At 28.1% G+C, this 27,712-nt stretch overlaps 1 protein-coding gene across 1 annotated transcript; it reads right to left on the reverse strand.

Moving 5' to 3' along the window:
- alpha-PheRS (phenylalanine--tRNA ligase alpha subunit) lies at positions 1 to 27,580 on the reverse strand. The gene is made up of 12 exons (XM_087149745.1): positions 27,179 to 27,580; positions 26,950 to 27,087; positions 23,393 to 23,491; positions 21,578 to 21,696; positions 19,074 to 19,166; positions 13,526 to 13,654; positions 7,387 to 7,502; positions 6,033 to 6,117; positions 4,911 to 5,010; positions 2,367 to 2,535; positions 1,206 to 1,398; positions 1 to 161 (listed from the first exon to the last, which is right to left on the reverse strand). The coding sequence occupies exons 1-12, from the start codon at positions 27,320 to 27,322 to the stop codon at positions 56 to 58; spliced, it is 1,491 nt and encodes a 496-aa protein (XP_087005871.1). The 5' UTR covers positions 27,323 to 27,580; the 3' UTR covers positions 1 to 55.
- Positions 27,581 to 27,712: the final 132 nt, after the last annotated feature.

A 27,712-nucleotide genomic window follows, 5' to 3' on the forward strand; every position in this document is an offset into this window, starting at 1 on the left:
GACCTTATAAAAGATTGTTTATTTAATAATAATTTACTCATAAATATAGGTTACATCATTTTTCTAGCCTGCATATGGGATTCACATTAACCATGTTCAAATTTACTTTATGTCCTACCAACTCTCGTATATTGTCTATCTTGTATTTGATCATGGTGGGTCTAAAAAGAAAAGCAAAATTCTTGTTACAGTTTTTAAACAAAAAGTTTTTTCTATTAAAAAAGAGGTTAGTTTTAAACATGCATCACAAAGATTATTTTTTTCTTAATTTAACAAAATTTCTTTAAAATATTCTTTTATATTAAATTTATTAATGACAGCACATATCAAAGATATGGTTGATAATATATTTTGTTTCAATATGAAAATAGATTTTTTTTTAATATGATGAAAAATGTTTGTCAAATATATGTTAAATGGTGGTTAAAGCAGTATTTTTTCAATAAGAAGATTTTGGGTTCTATTCCTAGTGGAGGTATGAAACTAACACAACTTCAGACTGATGGGTACGAGCTACACTGTGAAGTAAAGGTCGCTAATCACATTACTGTCACGCAATCTGGAAATCAACAACTGGCTTTTATGGGAGTTCTAAGTATTTATCCCATTTGTATTAACAAATATTTTAGTAAATGCATTTGTACAAACACATTTCCTTTGAATCTTATATAATTTTTTTTTGACATTTTACTATGCATTCTAAATTTTTAAGAAATGTTAGATTTTTTGTTTTTAATCTTTAAGTCCGGTGGTTCACAAAACGGGGAATTTTGTCAGCCTGGAAATGTCAGAGGCTTTAAAATACCCCCAAAAAATCAGGGAAAGCAACTGAGTTTGAGGTACCTTAAAGTCCGAATTTTTTTTTCTTCTTAAAAATTGTTGATTGATTTTCAGGTCTTATAACAAGTAAAACTGTTTTGTAATACATTTTAAATACAAAAATTAGGCATATTTAAGAAATTGTAATAAAATTCATGCTTCCAGTAACAAACATGAGGGAAACTCAATAAAATAAGCTTATAGAAGTTGGGATTTTTTTTCCCCAAGTGATTGTGGTTACGTTTTATAATTACATAAATTAGTATTAAAAAATTGAGATGAAGACAGTATTGAGTTTATAAGAGTAATGAAAGACTTTAAAATTTATAAAGATTCAAATTGCGTAAATAAATCCAAGAAATATTGCATTTCAGTGTCAAATTCACCTCTCCAGTGACAGTCCCCATGCAATGACAGATACATCTGGGGGAAGTCCCATGGGTAGCAGCATCTCTGGTCGAAACATTCCGGAGTTGCCTATTTCCACCCATTTCTTAAGCCCTTCATGGTAGCTGAATATTTCCATGCTAGGTTCAGTGTAAGGATTATAAGCAGGTTTGAAACGAAGTTTTGTTATGCCTAAATAATTGAAAAATGCCAATATCATAAGCGCATGTTATTAATTTATGAAAAAGATCATACAAAAACAGTTATCTTAATAAATGTGATATAAAATGAGAAGTAATTTAACTGAAACAAATATCTAACCATTAAAAAACAAACTAATTTTTGTCTAAATATAGTATGCACTTAGTGCTTTTTAAAACATAATATAAAATGCACACTAAAAATATGCAGTATCCTCCTTAAGAAATTTTAAGAGGTTTATATTAAAATAAGGATTTTTTTTTTCATTTGAAGCTAAGAAATAACATTAAAAGGAAGAAAATATTTTCTTAGCAAAATATCTACTAGAATAGCGTTTTATATGCAAGTTTTTAAAATAAAATTATATTCATATAACTTAAGACAAATCTGAAAAAGGAAATTATTCAAAATGAATCAAATCTTAAAAAACTTTACCTACACCTAAATTACTTCAATTTATTATTATTTATAAGAAATTTTGATATGACTATAAATTAGCATTGTTTAACAGAGTTTGTATTAAAAAAATAGATTTTGAGAATTGTTAAACAAATATTGATATTTTTATAACAGCAAAAATATGCAAATAAAAAATGCTTACGTAATATGAAAATCGTTAAAGAAGCAGATTAACTTGATTTCTGTTTAGAATTCAAAAACTATACTACATTGTTTTAAAACTTTATTTTAGAAAACGCTGAATAAACTTTGAAATAAAAACTTTTTTTTTTCATTCCTCTTGTTATGGTGCAAATTTAAACTCTTTTTACTGAAATTTCTAGCCCTTCTTAATATTTACCATATTATACTTATACTAAGTAAATTAAAAAAAAACAAAACAACTATATTAAAATATGCACTATAACAAAAGGATCAAAGAGGAAAGTTTTAATAATATGCAAAATTTTCTTAGAATTGTTAAATCAAAGTTGGCTAATTCATCATAGAATTTAATCTACCTAATTTTCCAAAAAACTGGTGAAGAACACCAATCAGGTCACCGAGCGTCAGTCCCCTGTCAGCTATCACACCCTCAATTTGCTGAAACTCAGCCAGATGTGTGGCGTCCAATGTCTCATTTCTGAACACTTTATCTATGCTGAAATACTTAGCAGGTGCAAAAGGTTCCTAAATTTTAAAAGATATTTTAATTTTACAAGATTATTATTAAATTAAGATGCCTTTGCACAAGTGAACTATTACACTAAATTTTTATTACAAATATTAAAATCAAAATTTCACAGAAATAAAAAAAAAACCTTGCAGTATATTAATTTATGACCAAAAATAAGTTTATTAGTCATATAGTCACCTCCACCAATAAAATCACTGGATTATAAAATCAGTCATTGTTTAAAATCAAATCCACAAAACAATGTTTTATTTTTTACTTTCCAATGCCCATTGACTTGGCTACTCTTTTAGAAGCACCCTATTAGGTGGGTCAACGTTGCTCCCATGGTAATATAACACAGAGAAGAAAAGGAAAGAACACCTATGCCTTATCCAGGATTCGAACCCAGGACCTTTCTGAGTTAAGATCAGCTCCCTGACCACCATACATTAGATTGACATCATCACAATATTAAAGTCCAATTATTGAATAAAATCAGTTTTTAAAATTAACTGTTAGGAAGTCATATGTTCTATAGATGAAAATAAGCTCCTTTTTATCTGATTGTATCTTCCCGATTTATTTTTTGTCAAGTTTTACGCAACATGCAGAGTGATAGGAAATTACAGCCACAAAACACTGAATTACTTTTTTATGACGAAAATTTCCATAGGCACATTTTGAAAAAAATATATATATTATTCAATTCACAGATATACAAGACTATAATATAAATGTTAGTAGTTAAATAGTTTACAAAAATTTTAAAAATAGTATTTATCAAATTTACTTCGTTTAAAAAATTTTTCCATTTTTTTTAAACATAAAAGAGGCATGTGAATGGACCAGTGAAAATGTTTACAGACTAGTGAAATTTTATAGTTACTGGTCCTTATAACAAATGTTTGAAATGTTAAATATTTTTTTTTCCTTCCAATTTCTGCCCCTCCATGGCAAAGTAAAACGTTACTATGAAATGCAAAATTTAATTTTAGAGCATGAAAAATAGCTTGAACAGTAAAAGAAAATATGAAAGTCAATCTTGATATAAGATAAAACATTTGTAGCTGGTAAAATAGTTAAAAAAAGTAAATTAAATGAACTAATACACAAACTTAAAGTATTCAAGTGCATTATCTTATATAAAAGATAACTTACAAAATGCTGAGCAAAAATAATTTTTAATATAAATGTAATAATTTAAGTTATAATAATTTTTGTGTAATAATACTTTTTAATACAAATTTTTTTTCAATAAATTTTGAAATTTGTATGAAAAAGACGCAATTGCCAAATTCTTTTCTTTGGTATTTCTGCGCTAAATCCTTCGGAGCTCTTTACTCAGGATTTCACACCTTGTTTAATTGTTCTTAGGTTCTCCATTTTATTCCTTGTTTTAAATGGTTTTTAATTTTATACTTAAGGTTTTATTGTCATTTTTACAAAATTTTAACTACCTATACCTTATATTTTATTGAGTTGATCTGTCATTCATGTTAGCTTGTTGTGCTGATTTGTCTGTACTTAAAATATTTTCTTTCCACTTGTCATTAATATCCCCTTTTAAATTTATAAATCCCCTTTAGGATTATTTCATCCTTGATTCTCTGCTGTGAAATAGGTAATTTACTTATAAGTCCCCTTTAGGATGTAAAGTTATCATAACCTGGCTCTGTGTAGCTGGGATTTGAGTTGTAAGGTAAAATTTATCTGATGGCTTATCTGTTACATGCCAAAAATTTGTACCTTTCTTTTTTTTCATTTGCAAACACATATTTTTATTGAGTTGTTTCTTTGTTATTTTGAACACCACATTATTTGTGGATTTTAATGAATAATAGATTTGTAAAATTTTGTTTGTCAATAAACGCCACAAGTGGGACTTCGCTGGGCGGAGCCGACCGACCTCGCGTCTCCTGTCCCGAGGGACCTATCCTGATGACGGGTCTAAACTTTTCCGTAAATTCCTGGGGTGGGTCGGGTATGTATGCCTTGGGTTATCTTTTTAAATTCCATCAATAAATTTGACAGATCTTAATATTAGGGATATGTGTACATTTTAGTTATTTTTTCTGAAAATGTTTGATCTACCAAAACAAAAAATAATTTTATATTTAAAATAGATATTTTAAGTGTAACAATACTGGATTAAAAAAAAAAGATTAATTAGTTTAACCCACAGACACATCTGCATGTAAGAAGTCCTATTTTAACCTGAACTCTTCTCACATAGCATAACCGGTTTTTCCATATTCTTAGATAGGGAAATAGTGTGTTAGGAAAAACATTCTCCCAATTTTTCCCATTTGCTAAACTGCCAGTGGGCTAAGGAAAAAAATCACGCGAAATATTAAAATATTTAAACCAGTAGAGATTTAAGAAAACAAACTTTTTTGGCCAGCTGATATAGCATTCTTGCACTGACTGCTGTGGTGTGAGTTCGAAGAAGATTCTTTTTAGCTTCAGATAACTTCCAATCATATTTATACCTAAAATGAATTAAATAGGGTAAATAAAAATACATCCTGAAATATTTACATAAACATGCAACAGCAATCACAATCAAACTACAAAATCTTTTTTATAACATTAAAAAACATTTTCCAGATTTAGATCATATGAAACCTATCTTAAAAAAAAGATATAAAAAACTTTAAAAATATGTCACTTTTATTAAAGAAAGAAACTCTTTATTACATTAACAAGTCTCATAGAAGGCCAAATTAAAAAATCATTATACAAAATCAGGATATTTTTTAGAGCAGTATACTTACACCAGACTATTTTAAAAAAAGTCAAACTGGAAACTAAAAAATTGTAATTTACTTTAAATATAATAAAAGCAAATTTTATTGCAAAATAAAATACATTTTAATTTCAGAATTACTTTGTTTACAATAGTAAGGTTTGATTATGAAAAATATGCAATTAAAAAAAAAAAAGCAAAAAATATGAATTTTAGAACTACGCATAAGCTTGAGAATATTATTTAGGTAATTAATCAGCAATGCTACAGACAATTATGAGATTGTATTTTAAAAACAATTCAAAAGATAACATTGTATGAGAGCCAAATATTTTATCATGGCAATAATTTTAGATTTTGTTTCATATGGTGAGAAGTTTAAAATTTAATACCTAATAAATCACTAATATGTCAATTGGCCAAAAGAATAAAAGTTTTCAAATTATCTTGGTATAAAATGTTAGTAACATGCAATGATTACCAATAATTCATTGAAAAATTTATAAATTGCAATCAATTTTTATAAATTTTAAGTTTTATTTTATTATTTCTTACACACTGTGATACATGTAGGATAGTTTTTTTTTTTTTTTTTTGCATGCAGTGCATTATTTTTTTAAATCATTGAAAATTTAAGAAAAAGTCTGAAAAAAATTGGAAAATTAAAAAAAAATGAAGAAAATCACAAACCTAGTGGAAACTATCATGCCTGTATTAAAAATTTAAACAGTTCTTTTAAATACATTAAAAAATAATGTTGCTTACCCTTGAGATCCATAACCACCTACAGAATGAACTTGTTTGACTTTTTCTAAATAATCCATAGGAAAATCACCAGCTTCCTGGGGATCTATGGAAAAAACGAAACCAACACAAATTATGCGCGGATATTGAAAAAAAATCAGACTAAAATAGAGCACAAATTTAAATGAGGCAAGGCCATAGCCATCGGTACATTTCAGAAGTTCAAACATCTTAATAATGAAAAACTTATAATAATTGAGAAAAAAAAACTTTTTTTATTAATATAATAGCATCAGCAGGAGTAACTATTATTCAGTTTTTATGGAAATGTAACATAAATTTGAAAGTATTTAACAATTGAAAACAATTTCAAAATAGTATGTTTGTTTTTAGTAACATTATCTTTAATGCTATAAACTTAAAATAGATTTTAATTTAAAACAATAATTATTAACATGAAATTAGTAATTATTAACAAAGTAATATGATCCACAGAAATTTGAAAAATGAATTATAACCTAATCATATAACATGATATAGACTACATATTTTATTAGGGGGGAAAAAAGCACCAATTCAATGTGTATATGTCCTCACATGGTTTGTAGTGAAATTAGTTTTAAAGAAATCACAAAAAAAAGAATGCATAAAGATAGTGGGAATACATTTTTGTTGATCTATAATATTTCAATATTATTTTAATTTCCAATATGTCATTCATTTACCAAAAGATGGATACTATTAGTACTTAGATACATTTTCTAGATAATAATGAGTGAAAAAGAGCACATGCTATACAAAAAAAGTTGTAAAAAAATTAATTAAATTATTTGTTTAATTTTTAAAATGATTCTGAATAATACCACTTTGGAAGAAGTCATATAAAAAATACATATGGCATGGAATTTTTTTTTTAATTTTTTAGCTTCATTACAAACACATCACTTATCATAACTCTCAGAGCTTAGTTCAATAATAAAGTGTCAATTCAAAAACTTTTGACATCAATTCAATTCTGTTTATTTCATTAAATAAGTTGATTTCGAATTTGTTGACTCAAATCTATTTTTTGAGAATTGGTATAGTAACGTAAGTAATTTGAGTTCATTAGTCCAATTCAATGGATTTGAAAATCTTTGAGTAAGTGATCTGATTCCATTGATTCAACACAGAATTCACACAATCATAATTGATTCACAATTATGATTTACTTTAACTAACTTAACGTCATTTAAACTTGTGTGGAGTAAATAATTTGAGTCTTATTAATTTAATCCCATTGATATTTGAGAAAGTGCTTTGAATCTATTATAAAACATATGATCACAATTGTTTAACTTTTAATGCATGAAGTGAGATTAATTGTGAGCATCACCTGAAACAAAGAAAGTGTCATGAGCATCTCTAGCTGGATGTTGTTGAGGTTGAAATAAAGCGTCAAAATTCCAAAACGAGCTTTCAATGTAATTGTTTGTAGGCATCTCGGTGAAACTAAACAATAAAATACATTTATATAAATAACATAAAATGTTAGTTAAATTGTAAAATGGGAGAAAATTGTTTGTAGACAATTTCAAAAGAATTAAATGACAATCATATAAAATAGATTTATATTTCCAGTTCAGTAAAAAATCAGTAAATAGAAAATCTTTTTTAATAAGTCGTTCTTCAGAAGTAAACAATAAAAAAAATTACTGAAAAACAGTTTCACTGAATCATGCTTGAAGAAGTTCCATATTACAAAGTTACATAGCTTTTAGAATATAAAATAGTTTATATTCTAAAATCCATTTGATCCTTAATTTCATCAATACTAAACTAACTTTTTCACAAAATCATTGCTTTTAACTTTTACTGCTTAAAATTGTTTCTTTCATTATCAAATCATTAGAAAAAAGTATGCTGAATGTTTCTAGAAATAAAATTAATAGCGAAAACCTCTGAATTTTTGGAAAAAGTTCTATGCAGACTAAATTGTGTCAGAACTGTTTTATAGGTCTTCATAGCTGTTGGAATTTTTTTTTTTATAATAGAACATGAGTAATTAGATTAAATTAAAAGAATTAGTAAATTATATTTAATATGCATTTTTTTATATTAATGGTTAAGTTTTCTAGCAGCTAAGTTAAGTTTCAATAAGCAAAACTCAGTGTGAGTATGATTTCTTTAAACTAGAGTTTTTGCATATCTTCTATACATGCAGCATAATAAATAAATACAAAAAGGACAAAAGAAGAAAAAAACGAAAATTTAGAAAATCAATAAGTACGCTTTGTAAAATCAATAAGTAATCAATTTATGCTTTTATCTCAATTTGCGATTCTGTTTTCATATTTTGTAATCTGGCAATCTTATTACGAAAATATTTTAAATTAGTCTTGAAAATTTTCCTGTTCATGTTAGTTCATTTGAAATCCCTACCTGCTTTATAGATTTTGTTTTATGTTTCGCTCTGTTTCTTCTTTACATGTTATTTATTTATTTTTTTTACGTGATGTTTATTGCTTAATATGTGTTCTATTCTATTTTGTTTCAAAAATTTTTTCGATTGATTATCACACTATTGTATTAGATATTTTACTTTGACTATATTGATACAACATTAGAAAGTACTCTTATTGCAGATATAATCGCATGAGCTGATGAAGAGATGATATCTCTTTTTTCCTGATTTTAATTAATTTTTTATTGAATAATTTTCTTTCCTTTTTTCATTATTCTGCAATTTTTCCTATGTTTTCTTTACATTTTGAACTTATATATATACATACTTTTTTTTTTAAAAAAAATTATCTTAGCTTATTTGCTTAAAAAAATTTTACCATTCCAGAAGTTTTTTCTTTCTTTCCTATGAAAAAATTCTCGTACAGAGTTTATTGTGCAATGTAATATCAAAATACCTTTAACCATTATACTATTTAAACATTTCATACATTTGTAATCATATATTTATTTTATAACAGATTAGTAAAATTAAACAGAATAATGAACTGATATTTATAATAAGTTTACTATGCTTAAATAATTTTATTTGACATGTTGATCAGATGTTTCTGTTGGCGCCTCTCTCGGCTTTGGCTTTATTTATCTATTTAATTTGGCGAAAAGAAGAGCTCTTGTTGTTTTTTGTTCTGATATAGTCGGACGTCTTCAAAAGGGCGTCATTCATCGTTTCATTAATAAATAGTTAAATAGTTATCGTTTGTTCTTAGACATTAGTAATACAGTCTGCATATCGACCCCGTCAACATGTTCCTGTCTATCTGGAGTTCCAACCTGGTATAATTCGAAAATATTAAATTTTATCAACTTTCGTTCTCGTTTCGTCATAACTTCGTTTTGGAACTCATATTTTCGATTTATAAAAATGACTGATACATCAAACACTGAGGAATAATATGAAAAAAGCTTAAAACAATTGAATTGTCGTCGTGGTAGCTCTAAAAGCAAAATAACTAGGTTGGAAAGCTCTATTTCTACAAATGGAAATGAGGCTGATTGTCTCGAACTGCAATCTTGTATCGATAGCATAGGATTAATTCTTCAAGAAATTGAAGTTTTAAAACTGGATTATTATTCAATTTTGAAGGATGAAGAATTAGAAGCTTATCAATCCCATTTTGATGAAATGGAAGAACAGATAGAATCTTACAAGGTAAGCTTACAAAGACTTTTTCATTCAAGAAGTTCTAATATTTCTCATTTGCATAAGAGTGATCAATTAAGTACTAGTAAAATAAATGTTAAATTGCCAGATATTTGCTTGCCTTGTTTTGATGGAAAAATCGAAAATTGGAATAACTTTAAGCTTCAATTTGATAGTTTGATAACTGAAAATCAGTCTTCAAATAGCATGCAGAAATTGTTTTATTTATGTTCAGCTTTAAAAGGTGACGCTAAATATATTGAAACGCCAGAAGATACTTTTGAATCCTTGATGAAAATCCTAAAAGAGAGATTTGAAAATACTCATTTAATTGTAAATAATTATATCTTGAACATTTTGAATTTCGAAAAAAAATTTGTAAAATCTTATAAAGAATTGAGACATTTAATTGGCACTTTAAATAAAAGTTTAAGAGGTTTGAAATTAATGAAATTGGAAACTAATGATCTTGTTGAACAATTAATGATTAACATAACTGTTCAAAAATTGGATAAGGAAAGTCGCAAACAGTATGAAATAAGTTTAACTTCAACTGAACTTCCAAAATTCAATACATTTATGGAATTTATTAAAAAAAGATGTCAAACATTAGAAAATCTTCAGGGAAACTAATTTTTTGTGAACAAAGCTAAGAGTATTCAACATCAAAACAAAGCACGCAACTTTGTTGTGAAATCGAATTGCAATAAATGCCATTTGTGTTCAAAGGACCATTTAATTTACAACTGTCCCTCTTTTTTAAAAATGTCACCAATACTCCGATTTGATATTGTTAAGAAAAATAATCTGTGCATTAATTGTTTAAATGCATCACATAAACTGAATTCCTGTCCATCGAAATTTACATGCAAATTCTGTCAAGCTAAGCATAATTCCTTATTGCATCGCAAGGAAAATAATTTTTGCCAAACGGAGATTCATTAGGAATCTCTAATAGAGCAAGATTCGCAGGCGCCAGTCTGTAATCCAAGTTTTCAGGACATAAATAATGTTTTGAATGACAATTTAATATCTCATGCATTCGCTACTACAAACATTTGTAGAAATAAAAACATAATTCTCGCAACAGCTCTAGCTTGGATTTGGAATCCTGTTCGCAACTGTTTTGCTCAAGGACGTTTATTGTTGGATAGTGGAAGTATGGTAAACATTATGACTTCGGATTTCGCAAACAAAATAGAATTGAAAAAAACAAAACAAACAATAAATATTTCAATAAGTGGATTAGGAGGAAATGAAACAAATGTTAAATATAAATTAAATGCTCTTGTTTCTAATAAAGATTCATCGTTTTCGCTTTGCACTGAATTTTTAGTAGTCAATAAAATTACGGATTTAATTCCGTCTAACACTTTGAATTTAGGGAACATTATTATTCCCAATCATTTAATATTAGCTGATCCCTCTATCGCTAAGGCTGGAGAAATTGATATGATCTTAGGCGCTGAACATTTTTTTGAAATCATTAAAGAAAATAAATATCGCACTTCAGAAAACTTAACATTTCAAGATTCTGTTTTTGGTTTTATTGCTAGTGGTTCGTATGAATCCAAAAATCCAAAACATTATTGTAATTTAGTTTATCGTGCAGAAAACATTGAAAATAGCATTAAGAAATTTTGGGAAATTGAAGAAATAGATAATTCCCGAATTTTGAGTGATGAAGAAGCATTTTGCGAAAGTCACTCTCAAAAGAATCATACAAAAGCAGAAAGCAGTCGTTACATGGTCAAAATGCCTATTTGTGAGGAAGCGCTGGAAACTATAGGTGAATCTCGTTATTTAACTCAGAAACGCTTGAGTCAGACCGTGAGAAGATTAAACACCAATCCTGAAATGAAGAAACTTTATTGTCAGGGATGAGATTAGCCAAAACGCAAAAAAGCTGAATTTCCATGATAGTAAATTTTACGCAAGCGCAACCCTTTAGTAATAAATTCCAGACAGTTTAAGGTAATAAATAATGTGTTGACATACAATTGTGTACTAATCTATTATTATAAAAACGATTACATTGATACTTAACATTTAGTGAAAAAAAATTACCAATTGAAAAAATAAAGCTGGAAATTATATTTTTCTTCAGTTCACATAAGAGACAATTACTACTTGAGAAACTACCTGGTTTAGCAAATTAAAACTACTAAGAATATACATTAATATTTCATTTCTTTTAATAAATACTGTTATGTGATTTATAGCAAATATATCAGTAATATTACTTTTTAAATTATATTGGGAAAAAAAACCTTTAACAATGGACCGAATCATTATGTTCATATTATAGTCTAATCTAACTACAGCCCTCTGAAACATATCAATAACAGTGAAGTAGAAATATATAGTAACTCCTTAACATACAAAAATTGCTATTTTAGTTTGAAAAATTACATGACGATCAGCAACTGTTTAGATAATTGTTTTTTATTTGATAAGAATTTTGTATTTTATAGCATAAATAACAGCAATTATAAATAAAATTTTGATGAGTTAATTAACTCTTTTTCCAAAAAAAAAAAAAAAAAAAAAATATTAAATCCCTTTTTAAGTGATTGCTTTTGTTTGCTATATCTTTTATGTTTGCTATATTTAGTCGTTAGTCCATCCAAACATCTTGTGACAAATCCTATTTTTTCTTCTATGCAAGCACAGAATGTAAGTTTTGAATATATTCCCTTCCAGTTTCTCTGATGTTGTAACACTTACATATACTAATAATCGTCGTTAGAAAAACAGTCACCTTTATAGTAACTAATTAAAAAAAAATTTACTTCTTACAAGAATCGCGATAGTTGATCTTAAAATTGCGTGAATATGAATAACAATCATGGATTTTGAAATCACATGAATATGAAACTAGATATACGATTTTGAAAATGAAAAAATACAAACTGAGATATAGAATTTTTGAAACGCGTAAATACAAATCACGATTCATAATTTTCAGATAGGGTAAATACGAATCATGATGCGTAATTTTTAGATTGCATAAATAAGAATTATGATGCATAACTTTTAGAATGCGTGAATGCGAATCCCAATGCCTTATTTTAAAATTACGTATAAATACGAAAATCAATGTTTGATATTATAAACTGCATGAGCAAATCAACACATTGAATTTTAAACTTGCATGAATACGAATCGCTACATAGGTTTTTAAAAAGATGTAAATACGAATCACAATATCGGATTTTTAAATCTTATAAATAAGAATCGCAACTTACAATATTCAAATCGCGTGAATAAGAATCGCAACACGCAAATATGAAAAGCTATGTTTGATATTAAAATCGTGTGAATAAGAATCAAGATATTAGCAGATTCCAGGCTTGGGACCTCTAAAAGGCTTGTCAGAAGCAGCGTCGCTTGAACTATGAAAATCGGATCTATCTGGAGGGCGGGTAAAAAATTCGGAAAAATCTTATCTGCTGCGTGTAAAAGGGGAGAAAATGGGAAGAAATAATGAGAAAGGATTGGTAGCTATGTAGTTTAAATGTTCTGTTTCTCTTTGAAAATCAGTGAATTTTCTGAAAAAGCGGAATACTTATAAAAAAAATTAAATTTTTAGAAAATCTGAATTTTTGATAAAAAGGCTGAAATTTAAGAGATAAATGTGAAAAAGGCGGAAGTCCGCTAAAAAGCGGAAAAATCTCATCCCTGTATTGTGAATTCATAAATGAATACGAAAATTTGAATCATATGGAAAAGGCTGCAGATGATGTTTCACCTTCTTTATATAGATAAATAGTTATCGTTAAATAGTTATCTTTGTTCTTAATCATTAGTAATACAGTCCATTCGACCCCCTCAACAGTTTCATTTAAAAGAGTTATTATATGTTTACCCCATTTCTAAGAATATCTGTCGAAATTCTGCTCGAACTTTCATCAATGGATGTCTATGTCCACATTCAGGAGCTATTCCAAGAGCACTGAAATTGTACGGTTTGAACACCTTCTGTTTCCAAGAAGAGCTAAATAAAAATAAAGTATTCTTTTATAATATTTTTTTTTAAAAAATAATGCTACAAATGAAAAAAAATTTTTTTAACTGAATATATACTTAAATTTTTTTAAATATATTCTATAGTTTAAAAATAAGCAACCGACAAAAAATTAGTCACCCTAGTGCACAAGCACCCATGAATTGAGTGGTCAAGTGACGTACTCAACTGCATCCGCACTGCTCAAATGTAATCAAAGGCAAGTAACCAGAGTGAGATATTTTTGTGAGATATATATATCAGTGAGATATTTTTGCTTCAAGCTGATGGGTCTGTAAATATGGGTAAGTATAAGGATGTGACAGAGTAGCAAAAAGGGACAATTGTGTTTGGCCAAGCCTATGGTCATACAGTGAATGAAGTTGCTGAATTTGTTGGTGCTTTGATGCGGACTCTTCAACATGTCTACAAGCAGTGGTTACAAAAGACGTCAGAATTGTGGCCAGAAAAAGATCCTGCATGAAAGGAACTGGAGATGTGTTTCACAACTTGTCAATAAAAATCGCTTCTAAACCCAACAGGAATTGCTTCAGTTAGTGAAACCTTGTGGACTCACTTCTTAGCCGAATACAGGCGGTTAGCAAATCCAGAGGCGGTGTTATGCGTTATTAAATTATGTTTTTCATGATTTTTCTAAAGCTGGGTCTCCACCAGCAACGTAGATCAAAATCTGTTGCTGTGTTGCTTCCCATCTGTTGCCAAAGTCTTTCATACCGGTCATTGGCAACGACTCTGCTTCTTGTCTCGTGCTTGCTCAGAAGACTTATCACGTGATATGATTGCGTCATCTCCTGTTTAATTTCATCACTCTTGTTTTGTTTGAAAGAGCTAAAGTTCTATTTATTAAAATGGAAAGAATAAATTTGAAAAAAGTTTATTTTTTAATATGCATTGTATATATTTTTTTCATCTTATCTTGATTTTTTGTTTATTTTGTAAATTATATTACATATTTAAAACAGATTTTTTTATTATTGAACTCAACATTTACTTGAATGAAAGACTGTGTTTTTATCATATTATTAAAGATTTCAGCTAATACGAACTTTCAATTTCATTGTGATTTTTTTATAGGGTAATGAAGTTTTTATTAATCAGCTAGGTAAAAATTTTAAATGCTAGGAATAGAATGTTAGATATATGAACCTTTTTAATAATTCCATAATGGTTACAAGTCATTACATAATTTAATATCTTTTCCTAAATATGATTCCATAAAGATAAATGCAATAATTATTATTTTGAATGGAGAATTTACTTTATCTTTGATTTTTATTTATAAATTCGAAATTAGCTTATTGTCTTTCACAATAGTTTTACAGATGAAATTATGTCTTATCATATACAGTTTAATTTTTGTTAGTACAGTGTTTGGTTCAACAATGTCTGCAAGATAGATCTACATTCTCTGCAGTGATCAGTTTTTCTTTCTTTTAGCATAATAGAATGATATGCAGATTACATTTTTCTACCATTTTTTTGGATTATCTACTGCAAACCATTGATGATATAACCAAATACTTGTATAATCAATACGATTTACTCTTCGCATAATCAAATATTTTGCAGATGACAAAAAAAAAAAAAAAAAAAAAACACAATTTACTTTCTGGGTGAATCGCTCATTTTAAAAAAAAAATTTTTTTTTAGTGTCAAAGCTGCTGCAACTTAAATTTTAACTTGAAAGGTTAATTTAAATTTTAACTTACTCCTTTCAAAAAGACTGTCTCCTCAAATCCATCATTGGGTCTTGCTAGACTGATATTGGATAATCCAATAATAAATGGATTTGAATAAAAACACTGTAGAAAAATTAGGTAAATAATTTTATGATTTTTTACTTATTTAAAAATACAAGGAAAACACTGTTTGCTACAGTAATTAATAATTTGATTGTTAGAGAACCCATTCTACAGCAAAATAATCGTAATTGCTTACATAAAAAAAAAATAGATGAGGTTATGCTTTGAAAGCCTAAGAACGAGAATTCCAATTGCTTAGAACACAAGTTTTAAAATACTGACATATTTCATAAAAAAATGTAGGTGAAAAATATGTCCTATTTAATCAGTATTGGGAACAAATATAGATAATTTTCATAATGGCTATTTAATTCATTCAAGTTATTCAAAGGATTAAGAAGTTAACATCACGTTTGGCAACAAAACTCTAAATATTTTTTTTCTTATTGACATTCAAACCTGTCAATAGCGAACTAATACTAAATCTAATAAAATCAACTACACAATTCTAAATAGTATTTCATTGTTTTTTTTTCCATCTCTTACTAAATTTAATATGAAGATCATTCTTTTTTTTTACGTGTCCCAGATAAAATCCGCACGGCTATAGTCATATAACCACGGGCTGTTTCACACAAAGTCAATCAATTGCTCTTCTATTTTGCTAAATAATAAAATTGAAAACAAATTATAAAATTCAAATCGCTGCTTCGCTTTATTCACGTGTTCTGTTAAACAGATCAAAACACGAGGGTTGGGAGCGGAAACTAGTAACGAATCTGATTGGCTACTAGGGCAACAAAAGTTTACTCGTTTCCAACTCTTGAACTGGAAGCAACGACGACATGGAGAAACGGGGTTTGTGCGCCGGTGCACAACTTTGGCAACAAGATTCCCGTTGCTGTTGCTCTTGGTGGAGATCCAGCTTAAGGGTGACTCATTTTTTGAATGGTGTAATGTGCCAACTAAAAATGTGCCCTTTCTCTCCGAAATATTTCCCATCTTTTACTATTTCTCTGTCAGAAAGTATAATTGCTATGCAAGTAAGCAAGTAGAATTTAGAGTAATTTTACCCTTTTTCTAAATATTTTTTAAATTACGTCCTGATATTTGCTTTATTAAGCAAAATAAGTCTTGCAGTTCAATATTAAAAAAAAGGTATCTCCAAAAGTGGAGAGTATCGTAAAATATGAAGATGCTTAGGCGTCTTGGATAGCAAAACAGTCCCAGAAATGCTTGACATTCATGGCAACAAGTTCCCACACAAAATGCAGTCAGAAAGTCAAATATTGGTGTAAGTGTGTCAGCAGAAAGTAGTGTCCAGTCAATATCATGAAACACAAAACCCAAATTGTCTTAGGGTGGTTCTTGTGGACACATGATAAGGTTCTTCCAAGAAGCACCAAGTGCTTGCTGTTGGTAAAAAATTACTTGTTGACTTCAAATATTTTGTTTCATTAGCAGCTTAACACTTCCCAAAGAGGATAGCATGAGTATCAAGAAGGTCTAAGAGAGGCATTTTTAAATAACCAGCACTTCCAAAAGTTTATCATGTATTTTAATAACGAAATATGTCAGGTGAATAAGCACAAACATGAACAATAATTGAAATTTCGCTTTACACATTTGAACATTTCATTCTAATTAGTTCCTGTCAAAATTTATTGCTAACATCCAGCTGTTATCAGACATTTCAAAAATGCATTTTAAAAAACGCAAATCAAATCATCAAAAGATAAATCTACCTATACAGCTGTTTCAGTTGAAGTATTCTTTTCCATTAAATTAAAACTCCCCATACAACGAAACCATATGTGAAATGCATGAAACAAGTGGAGCATCCTTGTAAGTTGACCATTGTCTAAGTTGATATCTATTATCAAGAATCCTCTATAATAGGGAACACAACCTTTGTAATTTGACCACATGCCTATCTTGCATGTTGACTGCTGAAATAAGGCGAATTTATCTACATGTATCATTAAATGCTATTGTGGCGTGTAATACCACTGCGATTATTAAACATCAATTCACTGGTATATAAGACTTGCTAACGTGATTCATTCATGAGGTACCTTTTGATAGATGAAGGTTGGCATTGTCGATAACTCCTCCCCCCACATTGGTGACTTACGGAGTTGATATGATCACGCCTATCTTGACAGTAACGGCCAGTTCAATCTGGTAACGCCTACTTCGTTGGATGGTCCACATTGAACAGTTGACTTGCTACTTGTGACTGTGACATTATCCACCTCCTCACGCTGTTGCTACTCAGTCTCGTCTCGATGATACACAACGTCAGCCCGCATACACTTGACTGCTAAATGCAACACAGGAGTGACTACGACCGTGATGTTAATACACCTCTCACATTCAGCACTTAAAAACCCGGTGACCTTAATCCAGCTTTCCCGGTCTTTCACAAGTGGTATCCATCCGTTCATCGAATTTTATCCCTGATAAAATTCTAGTGGGGGAGTATTGTGGCATAACTACCACTACGATTATTAAACATCAATTCACTGGTATATAAGACTTGCTAACTTGATTCAATCAAGAGGTACCTTTTGATAGATGAAGGTTGGCATTGTCGATAACTCCCCCCCCCCAACTATTTTAAACTATTCATAAATTGATTTAAAAAAAACTTTTTTAGAAAAATTTCCACACTATTATATTGTGCATTGAATAATTTAAATAAAAAGTTAGAAAACAAAATTTTAAAGATATGTATGTTAGCAAAAACAGCACTTTATCAGGGGACACACTGTATATCTTACTTGGCTATTCTAACTGTAACTTTATATTTCATGTATGTAGACATGTCCTTATTAGTGTTTTCTCAGTGTACTTTTGACTTGTTTTTTGTGGATTTTCATCTTTATTTCAATATTTGAATCTTTGCGGCATCGCATTTTCTTATTTAGTTTTTCTATCATGGAGCCTAGGGGAACTGTCAGCTTTTGGTTTAACCGCAGATTATAGAAAGGGTCCAGTGTGTTAGCAGAGAGTGTGTCTCCTGATGAAGTACTGTTTTTGCTAACATATATATCTTTAAAATTTCATTTTGCTTATTTTTGGTTTCTAATTTTTTATTTAAATTGTTTCATAAGACAAATTTAGTTTTAGTTGCTTTTCCATTTTCACTTATTGCTTTTAAGTTTTCATCCTAAAATTTTTTATTTTAATATTTGTTTAAATCTTTTTCATACTTTGATTGGACTGTGTATTGAATGTCACTCAATTGGTGAAATAGTATTAATAAAACTAAGCCCAAAAACTATTAAAGGTTTTTACAATAAATTGGTTTGTAATAAATAAAAAAAAAATATTGAAATTACTTATAATACTCTAGTTGCATACATGTTACACGCATAAAGATTGTAAAAATATATATTACGTGCGATTGTTATGCAATACCCTGTATATAGATAAACTAAAATAATTTTATGAAAAGAATAATAAACACTAATATAATAGCACTTAAATAAAAAAAGACAAGCACTAATAAAATTCAATTATGTAACAAACAAATTTATGAATTTGATTTAAATTATGTTATTTGTATTGCTATAAATCAAGTATTAAAGATGTACTAAACATAATTGCATTTAAAACCAAAATTATATTTAACTATACATTACCTAGCTAACATCTCAGGTGTTAAATCAGTCTCTTGCTTCATCAACAAAGTCGTAAATTCTGAACCTTTTGTAATAGTGTAGCTTTTTACAGTTCTGCAAAACGTCATGAAAAAATTAAGCTTAGTTGGTTGAAAAGTTTTATCATTGATTTTATTTAGAATGATGAAGAGAAAAAACTGAACAACAGTTCCAAATACTATGTATTTGTTGTTACATAAAATAATCTGCAAATCAAATTTCATTTTTAATCATTTAAAAGTTTAAAATACTTTGATGTAACACTTTTTTCAAATATTGTTGGGGAGAAAAATTTTGAATACAAAAGTTTAAGTAACTCTTTTATATAAATATTTCTCGATTTTAAAATAAAGGGCAGTTAATAAATCACAAAAAAGATAAAATATTTATATACAACTTACAATCACAAAAAATAGCATATATAAAAATAGCTTTATCACAAAAAATAGTATATTTCAATGATTCCACTAGAGTTTGAAAACTATGGGTCCTTAGGGCCCAGATTTTCCTCATTTCAGGTTTTTTTTTTTACTACAAGCAGTTCTCAATTTAAAATATGAATTCTCATCCTTCTTATAAATATATTTATATTCACATTGATAATATTATTTTATCTATGTATAGACAAATCAAAGAATTTCAAATGAGGAAGAGTTAGATTAAGACTATTAAGGTTTTTAATTAAGATTGATTAAACAGCTGCAACAAGGAAAAGCAACTATGTAATTTGATACTCAGAATTATTTGAATTTTCTTTTTATTTCTACTCCTTTCTTAATAACAAAAAGAATTTTCTCTCTATAAACTTAAAGTTTGATTATAATTTTGTCTACATAAATCTGTTGGCGGTGTATTTCTTTTCTGCACTTGAAAATTATGTGTCCCAGGGAAGGCATCATAACTTTTTCATGTCCCTTCTACAATTTTTGATATACTACACGTGTTGTAAAGTGCAAGAGAATCACCAATGTTTCATCATAGTTGTGAACATTATACATTCTATGCGTTGCAATTTCTTTTATTTAAATTCACTTTATTATTAACATTTCTTTCCAAGAAATCTAATAGTCTTGTAAATGGAGCAGTGAATATGCGCATTAGACTAGTAATATCCTTTAGTTACTGATGTTTTGGATAAGTGACTAAATTTTCCTAGTTTTTACGCTTGCTTTTAACAAATGTAAAGTATTGTTATAATGTAAAATTAAAGTGCAATGAGTTAACTCTCAGGTCATTAGGTAACTTTTCAAATCGTGAAAGAGAACTTAATATAGTCACTCACATTTTTTTAATTATTTATTTTTCAATTATTCATTTATTATTTGTTCTATATAACAACAGTTGCTAAAAACAAAGCTTAGTCTATATATAAAGTAGTAAAAAGAATCATAACCTTTAAAGTGTTTCCACTTCGGACAGTATACTAATATCTTACGTACATTCTAAACTATCATTATCTAGAAACATTTTTTTTTCTAATAAGAACTGATTACTATTAGAGGATTCATGCTAGATTTGAAGTCATGGACACCTTGCAACATCCCAAAGGGCACAGATTTTGCCAACTCCTGGGATGTGTTTCAGAAAAAAAATATCATTACATAGAGATACATTTAAACTTAAGTCTACTATTTTTCATTATAGTCCATCATATTTTATTTATACCATTTTGTTTAACCAGTCCTGACACAAAAGCTATTCTTATAATGTTGATAATATCAGTTTCGGTCACTGCTAAACCTAGAAGATTCCCGCATAAATCATTCAGAAATTTTATCAAGATTAGAGAAGAAAGTTAAAGTTGTTTCGTTTTGAGAAGAAGAACAGAAACCCATGATACAAATAATGAAGAAGAAAACAAACATTTAGTAACAATTTGGTTTAGATGCTCCAAACATCGCGTAGGATGTTTATGTATCAGTTTTATATAAATGTTAAGATATGTGGTGATAAGTAGGTTTAAAAAATGGTTGCAGAAACTGAAAACAGGCGAACTAATACTGATGAAGATGATGGTACAGAAACACAACAAGAACATTTGCAGAAAGCTCCAAAGCCTTTGAAATAATGAGAGACTTTCTGTGTTTATGCTAATTATGCTGAAAAAGAACAGCAATCTGCAACAAATGATGAAAATCATTTGTTGTCCCATGAGAAACATTTATTTGAGGTATTAATGATTATAATATAATATATATATTATCATTAATATTTGCAGACATATCTTATACATTCATTAATGTATTATCATTAATACATAGATACATTAATTACATAATATATAATTAATATATTAATGATTAACTTTATAAAAACTTTGCACATTTCAATAGGTGTCAGAAAGTTTAAATAATGATAATATTTGTTCAAAATGTATAATTTTGATACCATATTTAAAGTATATTTTATTTGAATGTCATATGGTTAAGTATAATAGCTTTTACTTATCTAAAAAAAAAACAGGAAGAAATTTTTTATCTGCTTACATTTCCTGTAACAATTTTCTCTTTTTCATTTCTTGTTTTATTTTTTCTGAGACTTCATTTCCTCTTGAATTCTGAATTTTTAACAAATTGTTTTGAACCTCATCAATTATATTATCAACCTAGGCAGGAAAAAATTCCAAACATTAAAAAGTGTGTATAGTAAAATTTAAGTTACAGGAAATAATTGTGCAAATCCATTTAATCACTTTTTATTTTCATACATTGGATTCCCTTCCATCATTCTAATTTGCAGGTTTGATAAATAAAGCAAAGATTTAATTGATAATTTTATGATTTAAAAATGACAAACCATAGCCATATTGAATAGTCCAATATTAGATATAAGACAATTTGGGATTTTAAAAAAAAAAAGATACACATTGACCTTAACTCTTTCAGGAATGAATGAGTTAAGGTCAATAAGGTTTTGATGAATATTTAAAAATCTGATCTACACAATACATAATTACAAGACTTAATCATTAAACATTGTAATTCATTAAAACTTAACAAAAAAGAATTGCAAAAAAAAACTTTTTTTTGCCAATAAATATCATGTAACAAGATACAAGATTCATTTAATTGAACATGTAACAAGATCATGTAACATGCTCAATTGAATACATTCGATAACCCAACTCCCTGTGGCAGATTGTGGGTTTACCCAAACAGATGCAAATAAAAGCCCTTAAATGTAAACAAAATGCAGAAATTTTGACTATTAACATCTGTTGATTGGCTCTGTCAATCAACAGAATGTTAGACTCTTATCTAACTTTTATGAGTTTATTAAAATATATCTCTGCTATTAATTCATAAAAAATGCATATTTTTACAGCTATTAACATTACTTTTGGCATTATAAAAATTAGTATTATTTTAAGGCGTTATTAATATGTTTAATAATGGGATTTAGGCATTTATTTCTATTAGAAATAGATATGAATAAGAGTCAAAGAATAATTTTTGTAAAAGGTAGGAGAGAAATATTGAAAAGATTTAATTTTGCAATAAAATACTCTTTAAAAATATAAATTTGCAATTTCAATTTTCAACTATGAACATTAGTGCAAAAAAATATTTTATTAATTTATTATTTAAAAAAAAATATTTTACTGTTAAAAATTAGATAATTTAAGTTATAAAATTATATAAAATATTTCTCTAAATAGATTTTCTAAATAAAAAAAACAGAAAACATTCCATTTTTACGTTAACTAAAAAGAAAATTTTTATGTATAGCTAAAATAGCATTCATTATATTTCGGTTTTAATTAGTACAAGTTTGTTTAAAATTCAGAGATACTAAAATATTCTCCCAATTTAAATTTTAGAATAAAACTTTTTGAGATTAATTTAAAATACTTTTAAACTAATTAATAAAGAAAACAAAGGAAATATAAATATAAATATGACCACCGAAGCCGATGGCTTCAGGGGGTACCGGCCTCGGCAGCCATAAAAACAAAACCATTTCTAATTGAGGGAGAAGCAAATGCCTAAATTAACCCCCTCAGTACCCCGATGGTTTTGTATAGAAGTCCAGGAAAAAACATGAAAAACAAATAACAAATTAAGAAAAGAAGCTCAAACAAATGGTTTTGTTTTTATGGCTACCAAGGCCGGTACACCCTGAAGACGTCGGCTTCGGTGGTCATATTTATATTTTTATTTCCTTCGTTTTCTTTAATGCTACTTTGTTCTGAAATTTCTGCTGCTTTTTAGCTCGTTTTTTTTTTTAAAGAAGTTCTTTCTATTTTGAATTAAAAATATTTGTGTTTTCTTTTAGTATTTAAACTAATTAAAATTGTTTACCTTGCGGAATGCAAGAGTGCTGCCATCTTTTTTCTCCAAATATATCCAACCAGCAGACATAGCTTTACTAAATCCAACATTAGCTTGTGAGACTGTTTTCTGGACCATAGACAAAAGAAATTATAATTTTAAAAAAGTGTAAAAAAAAAACAATAAGTAAGAAATAAATCATGACTTGCATTGTGAGTATTTTTCTGGATCATAGACGAAAGAAATTATTTTTAAAAAAGTGTAAAAAAAATCAATAAGTACGAAATAAATCATGACTTGCATTGTGAGTATTTTCATAAGGGTGCCTAGTTTTACTAAGCAACAAAGTACAATAAAGTAAAAAAAAAATATAGGTATACAGGCTTGCTTAGTAGATGGTTCTAAGAGTTTTATCTATGGAGTTTTAACTATTCTGTGATTTCGTCTCTTTCGCTTTTTTAGTTTCTTATCTGACATTGTCACCAAAACTTTTGCACGTATATCAATATGGAAATCCTTCCATTACATTTATTTAAAAAAAAATCATAATAAAAATTATAAAATGAGAAAAATATTTTAAGACTTGAATAATAAAATCATTTTTCAATCAGAAACTTGTATGATAACAAAATAATACAGAATGTCTGGTAATTAGAATTAATAATTGCAATGACATAATTGCATTTCTCCAAATTCTTAATTCATTAATTGGAAAGAAACCTTCAAATATTTCCAATGAATTCTTCTTCAAATTCTTTGAATTACATCCATCGCTAGGAGTCTAAATAAACTGGTTGCTTTGCAAACAGTAAAACTTTTATTGAGAAATTGAAATCACAGTCAAAGAAAAAATAATCATAAGAAAACTTGATAATAAAATGCCCTTTTTTTAACAATTTAATAAATTCTTCGTCGTGGCATCACTAAATATTTTTCTTGTAAAAATATTCATTTTATATCTTTTGAAGGAAATAGATTTGCTTGAAAAATAAATGTTAATATGCAATATATTCAACATCTTAATGAAGAAAGCCAGATTATTTTCCAATTAAATACTTTTTTTTGACTCAACAAATACATTCATAGATCTTCAAAACAATGTCTTTATTTATTTTACATTAGTTCATTGGATAAAAAATATAATTGGGTTATTAGAAATTTTTTCCACTAGTAAATATATTATCTCCTTATTAGAATATTATTATCAACTAGGAGGCTCCGCCCCCTGCTTGCTAACGCTCGTCAACCCCCAAGAATTGCTACGCAATCCTATGTGGTTCACGCCGTGAACCATGGCTCGCTGCACTCGCTCGCCAATGAACACAATGTTCTAGCACAAAGACATAGTGTATTATCATCAAAGACATAGTATTTTATCATCAAAGACACAGTATTGTACTTATGTAGAAGAATTCTATCAATGTTCTTATTGGCTTTTAAAAAGTATATTAGCTATTTAGATTGTACATGGTGAAAAAATCAAAACATTAGCTAAATAAAAAACATATTAGCAAAATAAATTATCAAATATTGCAGTTACTCACCTAAATTCAACTAAATGTGTATAATAAATTAGTTAATGCTAGAAATTCGGAAAGTTTTAGAAAAAAATTTTATTATTTAAAAATATAAACTTTAAACCCTTACTTTTCCTTGTGAGATAATAACCCTCAAAAAGTCTTTCATTTTTCAAGAACACAAAAATTTGTTTTATCGCCAAATGAAATATTTTTTGGTGATCAGCATTATTGAAATTAACATTTGTGATAAAGTACATAACATTTTAGAACAAATTAAGGATGTTTTACATACAATAAATAAAAATGCATGGCTGTTAGCATTACCCGACAAATACCACGTGGAGCTCGATATGCTGCATTTCTAATCGGGGAGTTTTGATTTTGGCAGTTCCCCTTGCCTACTGCCAATAGAAGTTTCAATTAAATTTTTTCCAAAAAACATTTTTTTCTGCAAAGCTCTAAGAAATTAACACTAAGCATTTAGAATTTCTTTGAAAACACAATTATAGATTTGGCATCTTGGAGCAATTACTGAAAGGCTGTCAAATGACTTAATTCTTGACAGGTCAACATAAAGTTGTCCATGACTAAAAACTTGTTTAGTTAATACTAAACTGACTTTCTCAAAAGTCTGACCTTGTGACTTATTTATAGTCATGGAGAAGGCCAGCCTAATTAATTCCTAATTGAGTTTAAATTAAATATTATCATGTTTTAGGGCATGAATCTGAATTGAACAACCTGATAATGCTCACTCTGGTTATTGTTTCCGTTTTTAAAAGCGCTATATGTTGAGCCACCTCATGTGACATTTGCCATGTGACATTTTTAGCAGCAATTATTGGTCGATTTTCTAACGTTGCCATTCAGGGAGTTGTAATGAGGCTTTTTTTTGGTGCCGTGTAAGAGAAATATACATATAGATTTTTTAGAAGTATTATTTTTAGAATAAAATCTTAGCCAAGATTTTATTCTAAAAAATACTCAAATTTAAATCTATAGTTCAAAATACATTTTTATTTAATAAGTTAAGGAGTTGTTATTTTTAGTTTTAAGTAACTATAGCTTACTTACTTATTATAGCAACAAAAAAAAAAACTTACCTCATTCATAAAATTACACGCTTTTTGCAGATATGAGTATTACATACGCTGACAAATGCATATGCTTTAGTCGGCTTAGGGAACCTAGCATTTTAAAGCTACAAAATTTCATGAAAATTCTCAAAAAATATTAACATTTAATATAAATATAAATTTAAATTGCTAAAAATTTTGAAAAGTTATAATTTTTAGGTCAATTGACCTTAAATCTCCCATTAGTTCGGTTATAATAAAACTTAAAAATTCCTGATACTAACCATTTCTAGCACAAATAAAAAATCTATTACCACGGTACCTATATTAACACACAATACCTAATGCCACAACACCAGTAGCATGGCTCGAAATTCACCATAGTCTGTTGGTCAGAGAACATTGAAACTTGTCTTTGGAAATAATATTATTGGGTTCTTAGATCAGTAATGAATGTAAAAGGCTGGTTGAATGTTTTTTTTATTTTTTTAAATTAAGGTTTTGTGCTTTGGTCTGAATTTTTTACACAGAATATAGAATGCTTAATCATAATTGCCAACATTAAACCTTTCCTGCATTACAATTTTTGCTTCAAATTCGCTCAATCAACTTTTCCTTTATTTAAAAAAAAAAATTCTAACACAGACTTGTAAACGCATCGATTGAATGATTGTTATTAGTAAAATCTTTTAGTTACTGGTCCTTTAGACCAGTGGCTCATTTTACCCCAACTAGTAATAACTGTTACCACAATTAATTTAGTATCACTATTGTCTTTGATGAATTAGCAATTTTTGTACAATCCCAGGAAAGGAAATTAAACCAAACTCCCTTTTTTTAAGTTTAATTGCCATTCATTGTAATAATTAAATAAATATTTATAAAATTCCATTCAGCATTTTACAAACTAAGTTTAGAAATAATAATTACCAATAGAAATAATGATATCGTTAGCAACCGTAATTAGTTTTAAGAAAAATTACAATTTTACCATCAACTGCTGCTGTAGAATTCCATCAGGAGGAATTGCATAGAAAACAAGAGCCTCGTAGCTTCCATTCAAAGCAACTTTTTCTCCTTCTCCTGTCAGCTTCCAGAATTTGCTATCTCGTTGTTCGGCATTTATAAGCTATGTGAAAAAAAGAAGGGGAAAAAAAACAGATAAAGTAAAAACCGGAAAACATTAACGTTAAAACATTGGAATGATAACAGCTTTTTACGTTTCCAGCTGATTGCAAACTTTTAACCGCTCCCACGATTTTTTGGTGGTCTATGTTGAACTTTTCTGCTATTTGCAAGGAATCAACAGCACTGTCACCAATATCGTTTAGATAAGACAATATTTTTTCCGAGAGTTCAGCCATTCTGTAATGAATCGGAAAGTTCGAACTAAATATAGAATGAGAGAAAATTGATTCAAATAACTATTGTCATGAACTATAACAGCCGTGTAATCTGTTGTAATGCGGATGTTGTGTTGCTAGTTGGATGCAAGTTGTTGATGATACAATGGCATAGCTACAGTTTACGTGCGAAAATTCTAGTTTATACACAAATAATGCAACCGGTGCAGTCGTTTCAGTTTTTTACGAAGAGATTTCTGAAACTAAAATTCAATAGCTGACGTTTCTTCGATTCTTAAAAAATTGTTAACTCGCTTAACCACACTTTCAATGTCATGATCGCTAAAATAAATAAATATTGCTTTTCTGAAAATATTATTCGATGTATCTTATACAAAATTAAAAAATACT

Source organism: Parasteatoda tepidariorum, chromosome 8 (genome assembly GCF_982258835.1).
Source record: "Parasteatoda tepidariorum strain Cologne lab strain chromosome 8, Ptep-v5.0, whole genome shotgun sequence".
NCBI lineage: Eukaryota > Metazoa > Arthropoda > Arachnida > Araneae > Theridiidae > Parasteatoda > Parasteatoda tepidariorum.

Excerpts from the sequence above, each read along its gene's own strand:
- alpha-PheRS (XM_087149745.1), bottom strand. The coding sequence starts at position 27,322 with ATGGCTGAACTCTCGGAAAAAATATTGTCTTATCTAAACGATATTGGT. Across the intron at positions 19,167-21,577 it reads AGAAAATTGTTACAGGAAAT|AACTGTAAAAAGCTACACTA; the intron begins GTAAGCAGATAA and ends GACGTTTTGCAG. Across the intron at positions 162-1,205 it reads TGGGGACTGTCACTGGAGAG|ACCCACCATGATCAAATACA; the intron begins GTGAATTTGACA and ends TTTTCTTTTTAG.